At 45.0% G+C, this 11169-nt stretch overlaps 1 protein-coding gene across 1 annotated transcript; it reads right to left on the minus strand.

Annotated features, from left to right (window-relative positions):
• Positions 1-6635: 6635 nt before the first annotated feature.
• LOC119319353 lies at positions 6636-10091 on the minus strand. Its single transcript, XM_037593849.1, has 5 exons — positions 9934-10091; positions 8810-8916; positions 7434-8294; positions 7152-7310; positions 6636-7075 (listed from the first exon to the last, which is right to left on the minus strand). The coding sequence occupies exons 1-5, from the start codon at positions 10019-10021 to the stop codon at positions 6683-6685; spliced, it is 1608 nt and encodes a 535-aa protein (XP_037449746.1). The 5' UTR covers positions 10022-10091; the 3' UTR covers positions 6636-6682.
• Between the last annotated feature and the right edge of the window lie 1078 nt (positions 10092-11169).

An 11169-nucleotide genomic window follows, 5' to 3' on the forward strand; every position in this document is an offset into this window, starting at 1 on the left:
GAAAGATGTTCCCTATGCTTCAGCCATAGGCTCTATCATGTATGCAATGCTGTGTACCAGACCTGATGTGTGTCTTGCTATAAGTCTACCAGGGAGGTACCAAAGTAATCCAGGAGTGGATCACTGGACAACGGTCAAGAACATCCTGAAGTACCTGAAAAGGACTAAGGATATGTTTCTCGTTTATGGAGGTGACAAAGAGCTCATCGTAAATGGTTACGTTGATGCAAGCTTTGACATTGATCCGGACGATTCTAAATCACAAACCGGATATGTGTTTACATTGAACGGTGGTGCTGTCAGTTGGTGCAGTTCTAAACAAAGCGTCGTGGCGGGATCTACGTGTGAAGCGGAGTACATAGCTGCTTCGGAAGCAGCAAATGAAGGAGTCTGGATGAAGGAGTTCATATCCGATCTAGGTGTCATACCTAGTGCATCGGGTCCAATGAAAATCTTTTGTGACAATACTGGAGCAATAGCCTTGGCGAAGGAATCCAGATTTCACAAGAGAACCAAGCACATCAAGAGACGCTTCAATTCCATCCGGGATCTAGTCCAGGTGGGAGACATAGAAATTTGCAAGATACATACAGATCTGAATGTTGCAGACCCATTGACTAAGTCTCTTCCACGAGCAAAACATGATCAGCACCAAGGCTCCATGGGTGTTAGAATCATTACCGTGCAATCTAGATTATTGACTCTAGTGCAAGTGGGAGACTGAAGGAAATATTCCCTAGAGGCAATAATAAAGTTATTATTAAATGTTTATTATTCATGCTAGAATTGTATTAACCGGAAAAAAATACATGTGTGAATACATAGACAAACAGAGTGTCACTAGTATGCCTCTACTTGACTATCTCATTAATCAAAGATGGTCATGTTTCCTAACCATAGACATGAGTTGTCATTTGATTAATGGGATCACATCATTAGGAGAATGATGTGATTGACATGACCCGTTCCGTTAGCTTAGCACCCGATCGTTTAGTATGTTGCTATTGCTTTCTTCATGACTTATACATGTTCCTATGACTATGAGTTTATGCAACTCCCGTTTGCCGGAGGAACAATTTGTGTGCTACCAAACGTCACAACATAACTGGGTGATTATAAAGGAGCTCTACAGGTGTCTCCAAAGGTACATGTTGGGTTGGCGTATTTCGAGATTAGGATTTGTCACTCCGATTGTCGGAGAGGTATCTCTAGGCCCTCTCGGTAATGCACATCACTTAAGCCTTGCAAGCATTTCAACTAATGAGTTAGTTGCGGGATGATGTATTATGGAACGGGTAAAGAGACTTGCCAGTAATGAGATTGAACTAGGTATTGAGATACCGACGATCGAATCTCGGGCAAGTAACATACCGATGACAAAGGGAATAACGTATTTTGTTATGCGGTCTGACCGATAAAGATCTTCGTAGAATATGTGGGAGCCAATATGAGCATCCAGGTCCGCTATTGGTTATTGACCGGAGACGTGTCTCGGTCATGTCTACATAGTTCTCGAACCCGTAGGGTCCGCACGCTTAACGTTACGATGACAGTTATATTATGAGTTTATATTTTTTTGATGTACCGAAGGTTGTTCGGAGTCCCGGATGTGATCACGGACAAGACGAGGAGTCTCAAAATAGTCGAGACATAAAGATTGATATATTGGACGACTATATTCGGACACCGGAAGTGTTCCGGGTGATTTCGGAGAAAACCGGAGTGCCGGAGGGTTACCGGAACCCCTCCCCCCGGGAGAAGTAATGGGCCTTATGGGCCTTAGTGGAGAGAGAGAGGGCTGGCCTAGGGCAGGCCGCGCGCCCCTCCCCCTCTGGTCCGAATTGGACTAGGAGAGGGGGGCGGCGCCCCCCTTTCCTTCTCCATCTTCCCCTTCCTTTCCCCCTCCTAGTAGGAGTAGGAAAGAGGGGAGTCCTACTCCTACTAGGAGGAGGACTCCTCCTCCTGGCACGCCCTGCAAGGGCCGGCCGGCCTCCCCCTTGCTCCTTTATATACGGGGCCAGGGGAGCACCCCATAGACACAACAATTGATCATTGATCTCTTAGCTGTGTGCGGTGCCCCCCTCCACCATAGTCCACCTCGATAATACTGTAGTGGTGCTTAGGCAAAGCCCTGCGTCGGTAGAACATCAACATCGTCACCACGCCGTCATGCTGACGAAACTCTCCCTCAACACTCGGCTGGATCGGAGTTCGAGGGACATCATCGGACTGAACGTGTGCTGAACTCGGAGGTGCCGTGCGTTCGGTACTTGATCGGTCGGATCATGAAGACATACAACTACATCAACCGCGTTGTGCTAACGCTTCCGCTTTCGGTCTACGAGGGTACGTAGACAACACTCTCCCCTCTCGTTGCTGTGCATCACCATGATCTTGCGTGTGCGTAGGAATTTTTTTGAAATTACTACGTTCCCCAACAAATGTACCTAGCAAGACTTACATCAGAACTAGCTACATATGGTGGTGGAGTTTAAGTGCAGCAAGCCAGCTTGACTCGGTGGCTGTCCTAAACTACGACTGCAAGTAACTCTTTCGAGGTGGCGCACACGAGTCCACATATTCACCATATCAATACACCATTATGGATCCGCTTCTGTCTCCCTACGAGAAGGCCATCCATAGCACTCACACTTATCTTGCGAGTTTTAGAGTATCAACTTTCACTTGTCTATGAACTGTACAGGCAACCCAGAGGTCCTTTACCGCAGACGCGGCTATTCAAATAGATGATCACATACGCTCTCACCACTTACCGCCTTTTACACGACATGTAGTCGGCAACCTTCAAGCGGAAGCCCAACGAGGGTGTCGGCCACGGCCTACCTAAAAACTCAAGTCTCAGTCCAGGTTTATCGCCTGTTCAGGTTCCATCCGCAGGGAGTCCGGTCGAGGATTCCACATACGACTCCGAACGATGTGTACAGGGTTCTGCGACACCAAACGGGCGCCCGGCATACCCGGCCACGTGCCTACCGCATCACAGCCCACCCCTCGGGTCAGTGCTGCGCACAGCCTCCAGCATACTACAAACACCAGAAACTACTTGCAACTCCTGGACAGAGGACAAGGGTGGTTAAGAAGCCGAGAGAGTCAATTAAGGATCCCAATGTGTGGTAGTAGTTGTTCATGGATCACAAACACAGAACTCAGTTCCTGAGGACGGTTTCAATGAGACAACCCACCATGTACTCCTACATGGCCTCTCACCGCTACCTTTACCAAATCGTGTTCACACACTTAGCTCTCAACAGTAAGACATGTTCACACACCTCCAATTCATCCCCGATGAATCAGACCTGACTCAACTCTAAGCAGTAGCGGGCATGACAAACAAGCATGAATGGGTAGGCACATCAGGGCTCAAACAACTCCTACTCATGCTAGTGGGTTTCATCTATTTACTGTGGCAATGACAGGTCATGCAGAGGGAAAGGGGTTCAACTACCGCAGCATGTAAGAGTTGAATTGTTGTTGTCCTAATGCAGTAAAAGAGAGCAGGAGCGAGAGAGTGGGATTGTATCGGAATGAACAAGGGGGTTTTGCTTGCCTGGCACTTCCGAAGATAGTAATAGCTCTTCATCGGTGTCATCGAACTCATCGTCGGAACCACGTTTACTGAGAGGGGACAATACCGGCAAATAAGGAAGAAACATAATCAATGCAATGAAACAATATGATGCATGATCATGACATGGCAATATGCTGTTGATTGAACTAATGCAGCTAGCAACCATATTAAATGAAGTTGGTTTGAACCCTAGGTTCAAATTCAAACCCCATATGTTAATATTCAAATGCCATTCACTTAGTTTGTCCTAAACAGTGATGTTAACATGCTCAAACATGTATGGATATGGCATAAACATATTCTTCATATTTTTCTGATCAATTTTCATATATAAATTATTTCATTCTGAGCTACGGTTGATTTTATATGATTTTTAGAAGTTTTGGGTATTTTCTGAAAATAATAAATCATTTCTGATTTATTTCAAAATTCCAGAAAGTGATTACTGCATTAGGCTGATGTCAGGGTGATGTCAGCAAGTCAACAGGGGCGGGTCCAGGTCAAACCTGACCAGTGGGTCCCACTGGTCAGTGTCACGGTGCTAGTTAGGGTCACTGACATGTGGACCCAGTCAATGGCCACGTCAGCATGGTCAATGCTGACGTGTGGGGCCACTGTGATTAGTTAATACTAAGCAGAAACTAATCTAGGTTTAATTAGTCAGTGGGGCCCAGCTGTCAGTGTCACTAGGTGTTGACTAAGTGCGTCATTAGCCCTAACTAATCTGCCATGTCACCCTCACCGGAGTTATGCCGGCGGCGACCAAAACGAAGTGGAGGCGCACTGGAGTGGCTCGGGTTTCGCCTACAGGCCACCGTTTGACGCGCGGAAGGGCGCGTTTGAAAGAGGGAAGCGAGGCGCATCTGTGGGTGGCCGTGGTTCGAGTGGGGGTGGACGGAGTCAACGGCGACGATCTCTTTTGCGGCCGCCGGAGTTTGGGCGTGCACTCAAACGGGGCTACGGAGCACGGCATGAAGATCTGGTGGGTGTGCTCGGCTCCTGGGAGTGCTCTGAGTGCAGCGGTGGGTTCGGTCGCGTGCTTGCACGACCGTAGACCCGTAGTCGCGGTGGCGACATGACCGGCGGCGAGGAGCTGTCGGCTCCGATGGCCACGGTGGCTAGAAGGCGCGGACGAGCACGGGGAGAGAGGGGAAAGAGGCAGGGGCTCACGGCGAATCCAGCAGAGGCAACGACGAGGCCGGGGAGAGACTGGAGCTCGCGAATCCCCGAAGAGTTCGCCGGCGACCAGAGGTTGAAGACGATGTCGGGGACGACGTTGCAGGGCTTCCGGTGGGGCGCGGCTCGGTGGAGAGGAAGAGGGGGTCGAGGCAGAGCCTCTGAGCGCAACGACGAGGCGAGGCAGTGGCTGTGGCCACGGCGGTGCTCGTTGGCGGCGACGGCTGCACTCGGCGAGGGTGAGAGAGAGGGGCAGAGGGGAGAGGGGCCACGGGGAAGGGTGAGAGGGGTCAGGGGGTTGCGTGGCGTCTCTGTGGCGTCGTCTAGGCGCACTGGGGGGGAAGCCAGGCAGGCAGGGAGGGAGGAGGTGGCCGGCGCGGGGCGGGCACGCGCCTCCGTCCTCGTGGCAGGAGGAAGACGACAGGGGAGGGGCCAGGTGGCTGGGCTGGCCAGCTGGGCCGGCCAGGTGGGCTTTGGTGGGTGCCAAGTAGGTATCTTCTCTCTCTCTGCTTTTCCTATTTTAGTGTCTGTTTTCTATTATTCTGTAGTCTTTAGGGCTTTACTAAAAATATTTAAACAAATCCAAAAATCATGGAACTGCTCAATGGCACTGTTTGGAATATAACCAACAGCAAACATTTTAGTTTATGATTATTTGAGCATTTAAAATATTATATAGCATTTAAATGCCCAAATACAAATAGAGTATGATTTAATTCAGTGACCCAATATTGTCCTAGAAAAATGTGAACCATTTTTGACAGAGGTTCTAGACCAAGGCAAAGATGATGAACATTATAGAAGGGCATTTCAGATTCATTGAAAAAGTATTTAGTAACCCTAGTTGGTTTAAGTGGTGTTGGGGGTTTCTGTCATCCCCATTTCAACTTTCTGAGAAAATTTAACATGATGACATAATGATCATGCAAGGACAAGCAAAGGCTAAGCTAGGGCTATGACAGTGATCTTCAACATCGTACCAAAATCAGATGAATAATTGTCGTACACATAGCAGGTCTCTAGTTTTCATTTTAAACTACTTGATGTACGACACTACTTGTCCGATTTTAGTACAACATGCAATCCAACGGCGTGTTGCAATCGGTGCTAGGTGTCGATGGTTCGCATAGCAGTTCTCTCTAGTTTTTCTTTGAAACTACTTCATGTACGACACCACTTGTCCGATTTTGGTACACCATGCAATCCAACGGCGTGTTGCAATCTGATGCTAGGTGTCGATGGTCCGATCTTCAACATCGTACCAAAATCAGATGGTAATTGTCGTACACATAACAGGTCTCTAGTTTCTTTTCATGTTGCTGGGATAATTTTATTAGAGCCCTTGATTTGATTTGGCCGAACCACAATTACACTCACAAACCAGACTGGAGATGTAATTGGTATCTACTCGTGTGCTGAATATAGTGGTGCAGCGGTGGGGAAATCTCCCCCCCATGAAAATTCAAAAAAAAAATATATAGTGGTGCAGTGTACTTCGTACTACCTCTTCTGTTTTTAAATATAAGACATTTTTGCAGTTTAAAACGTCTTGTATTAGGAACAGAGGGTTGTCAGTCATATCCTTGCCAGGTTTGCCTCTTAAGGATCCAAAACCTTGAAGTGATCCACGGCAAATGAAAATGCAAAATAGAAAATCCTTAGCAGTCGCAGTTAGGAGGTCAGAAGAAAGAACAATTTACACACCACTTTTGTCTTTTGACCATGCGCCTCCGCAATATATTACACACCGGTCATTTGTGATATTACACCAGCCAACTCTAATAGTTGAAAAAATGAAGCAAAGTTCATGTAACAAACATTACAAGGCTTGAGAATTAAAACTTGATATAACTAATGAGAGGGGAAAGGCACAACCCATACAGCATCATATAATATGAAAACACTGGATAGTCACAATCATTTGACAGAATGACACTGACTGCATGGCTTCTTGATATTTAGCTGAACATTAGAGGGGACCTTCCCCACGATGTATTTTTCGATAGCCAAAACTGCCTTGTGGGCATCTCTGATCATACGTTTTCCTATAGGAGAGCTGCAACCACCAATTTCATGGACAGCCAACCTATCAACATGCTCATAATCAGCACCATATATGGTGTCTAGTGTAAGATTCTCGAGTGATGTTGCACTGTCAAGAATATGGCATGTTAGCTCAATCATGCTCTTTGCAGAGCAAAAGCCATCAATCTTCACGTTCTTGATACTGACGTGGTGGCGTTCTGGCATCTTTCTCAGAAGCGAGTAATCTCCAGATACAGAATCATGCTTCATGCGAGTCTGGTATACCTGCACAGGTAAAACATACATGAATTACCGGTTCCTCATATATAAGATGCCTTCACAAGACGGAAGAGCGACTTACAGACAATTCGAAAGTTTCCAACACAGGACAAGCATCCAGGAAAAAAGCTAGAGACAAATAATCATAAGCTGGGGAAAAGGCCCCTTCTGCAACAGAAAGACAAATCTCCAATAGCTTGAGGTGCAGGAATTTGGCACGTACGATTGGTGTATTAAGAACCTGCATAAAAGCATGTAGATTAATTATATTCTAAGACATGCTTATTACTACAACAGCAACATCAACAATGGCTAATCAAATAATGCTACTTACTCTTCAAGTAATAAATAGAGTTTAATGTACCTCACCAGCTGAAGAAATGATAAGAGTTTCAAGATTTGGCATAATCCGTGGAAGCTCGGCACGGGCATAATAAACGAGGTTATACTCCAAGGGCCACAACATCTCTAGGTTCTTCACTTGCAATGAATCTCCAGATAGAAGTCGTAGGAGAGTAGTATCAATATGAATTGTGCAAAGATTCGGAGCTTTGTTCTCTATCAGTTCCAGTGTTTTGCATCCAAACACTGTCAGGTGGTTGAACTGGTTTAGCAGGCACGGTATCTTCAGGCGGGTGATCTTATTGCATTGGCTAAGATTCAACTCCTTCAAAACAAGAGAATTGGAAAGAAGGCACCATAACTCATCACCAGTGATGTGTACCCGAGACAGATGCAGCTTTCTCAAGCAACCAAGTCCAGCCACGGGATGGAAGGCACAACCTTTGAGGTTTAGATAACTAATCGATTTTCCACTTCCATTGAACAAAAGTGAGCATGGGAAGTTGTAGTACTTTGGACCGTATACTACTACAGGCAGCGAAAGTACAAGCTCTTCAAGCCCTGGGTTAACAGCAATCTTAAACCAACTTTTGAGGCGACTGGTGTAGATACGAGAACCACAGTACTGAAGCTTGAATGTCTTCACACCAATGCCTGTGTGTTTTTTCATAATTTCGTCAACTATTTTGGTGAACTTCAAAGCTAGTTTCTCCTCTCCAGTCCTCAGTGTTCTCTCACAGTAGGTGAGGTTCACGCCCAGTGTTTCCTGACTGAACGTGAGATTGGGGCGGCATCTCCAGGAATGTAAAAATTCACGAGACACACAGGCAGCTCGGGCAGCATCAGGCAGTGGTAGTAGGGCATGTATATGACACCAGATATCCTTAAAAGGTAAGGATGGGAGAAAAAGTTAATTGATGGAGTAAATTACATGCCAGGCGCTCATTGCAAAGTATTATAGCAGTGGGAAGATTAAGTATTACATCAACAAGTGTTTTCCCTTCTAACATTAGTTGCTTCCTAAAAGAAAAGGTCACCTGATTCCCCAACAGGGCTATTACTTATTCCTAAAAGGCACAATAGTGAAATAAACATTCTGGTGTGAACTTTGAAGCTAGCAGAAAGTGCAGAGGAAGCGGAAACTCTTCTTTGTACCTTGCAGAAATTTAGTTGAAGTAAAATGCTTCAAGAATACTGAAGTATCGCACCAGTGCTCCAATTAATCAAAACTGACCGCTTTTAGGTTGAATGAGCATACTTATTGCGGTCTAAAGCTAGAAAGACAAGAGATCATTTCTTCTTTCTGAAGTACCTTAACATAGGCTACTTGATTAGTTTGAACGAGCATACTTATTGCAGTACAAGTATTTCATTTTCAGCATTCTATCTATGCCGTACCTCTGGAAGGTCTGGCCCTGAAAATCGCATTGTTTTGGTGCCTTGAGAATAGTCATCTTGTTCACAGGATGACCTTGCTCTTTTAGACCCTGAAGGGATCGGTATACCTGCAATACATCATGCACGATGATGAATTCATTATGCCGACACTAGAAGAAAGCAACAAATTAAACTCAAGTACATGAATGCAGACACAGAAATTCTACTTTTTTTTCCATTATCTAACTTTTTGCACAGTAAGACAAACTCTTAAAAAAAGTTGTTTCAATTAAGGAAAACGTCAATTGAGCAAAGACAGTTTTGTCTAGAACATTGCAATCTCCACTGCTATCCTCACTCTCTGGTTTCATCTCACAACTCACAGAGCCATGGGCTACCATGATGACAGGTGGCACCTCTCAAGTCTCATATGACGCTCACTATATTTGGGTCTGTTGTTTGAGGGTATATTGCCATCTCATCACAAACAACAATAAACGATCAATACTTTTATCACCGAATTGAGTTATGAAATGCAAGCTGGGGTTAAAAAGTAGCTGGGTTGGAGGAGAACTAGCCCACTGAAACACTCTCCAAAAAGCTGGTGATTCGACAGTGCTAAAGGCTATCACGATCAACATTACGAAGAGCGGTGGTGAGGTGCAGAACAGTGCTACATCTGCAATCTGATGATCCCAAGCTCTGCTAGCTCTGCTGGTGGTGTTGTCATTGACGGCTACTATTATGTAATCTCTAGGAGTGTCCTCTGCTGTAGGACTGAATTTTGTGTGAAACTTTGCTGCTTTTGCTTGCTCGTAGGCCTACTTTTGGTGCTATCAGGTTTCAGCATTATGGTGCCAGTGCAGATTGCGGGCAGGCGCACTTGTTTCTTGATATTGCTTTGAACACTTCCTGATGGATATCACCAAAAACATATGGACAGTGTATTCCAGTCATGTGAGGACTGGAGAGAGGGTTAGCCCGGTTCAGAAAATAAACACTCCCTGGTAGATGGAGGAACAAACTTGCTCTCCGACAAATAAGATTGTACTGTAGCACAATCGACTAAAAATCAGACTGAAACAGCAAGATCATCCCGTATTTTAGATTCCATGATGAAACGGCGATAGAGTAGAGTACTGTACCTGGTGTGGGGTTTGGCGGCTTATTACTGCCGGCCTGGATTTGCTGGCGACGCTTCTTCATGGCGATGATGAGGTCAGCTAGCCCCATTGTGCGACGACGATATGCCTCTGGGTCGCAGCAGAAATCAGGGATACTTTCCTTCTCGCGCTGCCTCTCCCGCTGGCTCTACCTATTTGGGGGAACCCCCGCCAAGCGCTCAAAGTCCAGTTTGGATCTCATAGTTTGGCTCTACCTATTCAGGACACGACTCCGCCGCGGAGAGAGACAGGACGGGGCACAGGGGAGCTCCTACTCGCCGCTTATTGCGGCAAAGAGCCGATGCTTCGCATAGGGGCGGTCTCAACTGGGCCGGCCCATTTTCTTGCCGCGAGGTAAAAAAATACTAAAAAACTGAGCGATCTGAGGATTCGAACCCCTGACTACAGACTACGTAGTCAGCTGCACGAGCTGTGCTAGCCGCTGCGCTAGGCTGCCTGCTGTGCTACTTTTGCAACGCAACAGTTAAAGAAACCAATGACAGTGGCAAAAACTGAACATTCGTAAAGATTCCCAAAAACTAGAGTGTTGGTGAGGGATCAAACCAAGTATCTCCTCTGTCTGAATGGGAGCTTGTCCTATACGAACTATAAGCAACAACAAGGTCGAAACCTTTTTTGAAATTTTGAACTTGATTTCTTTTTGAAAAAAGGTAAATATATTTTGAAACACAAACATTTTCAAAATTGTGAAATAATTTAAACCCATGAACATTTTCTGAAAATGTGAATATTCTTTGGGATTCTAAATTTGAAAAAAAGGAACAAAATAAAAAATGAGAACATTTTATGAAATTATGAAGAACTTTAAAAAAAAACAAACATTTTTTGAAAATCGGGAACAAAAATTGAAAACGACAGCACTTTTCAAATATATGATACTTTTCCAAAGCACGAACATTTTTCTGAATTTGTGAACAAATTTGGAAAACTAGAACATTTTTATAATTCCGAACATTTTTTAAATTTACGAAATATGTTCGTGTTTGCTTGTGAACAAAATTTGAAAGTGGGAACATTTTTGGAATTATGAAGAATTATGAAAAGATACAAACATTTTCTGAAAATCACGAACAAAAATTGAAAACGACAACACTTTTCGAAGATATGATACTTTTCCAAAGCACGAACATTATTTGAAGCTACCTGATTTTTTTCGAATTTATGAACAAATTTTGAAAACAACAACATTTTTTGAAA

Source organism: Triticum dicoccoides, chromosome 1B, assembly GCF_002162155.2.
Source record: "Triticum dicoccoides isolate Atlit2015 ecotype Zavitan chromosome 1B, WEW_v2.0, whole genome shotgun sequence".
Taxonomy (NCBI): Eukaryota; Viridiplantae; Streptophyta; class Magnoliopsida; order Poales; family Poaceae; genus Triticum; species Triticum dicoccoides.

What these genes read in the sequence shown, in the direction of transcription:
- LOC119319353 (XM_037593849.1), bottom strand. Translation starts at nt 10,021, where the DNA reads ATGGGGCTAGCTGACCTCATCATCGCCATGAAGAAGCGTCGCCAGCAA. An exon ending in GCCGCCAAACCCCACACCAG is followed by an intron (nt 8,917 to 9,933) that starts GTACAGTACTCT and finishes GATGTATTGCAG; the next exon opens with GTATACCGATCCCTTCAGGG. An exon ending in TGGAAACTTTCGAATTGTCT is followed by an intron (nt 7,076 to 7,151) that starts GTAAGTCGCTCT and finishes TTACCTGTGCAG; the next exon opens with GTATACCAGACTCGCATGAA.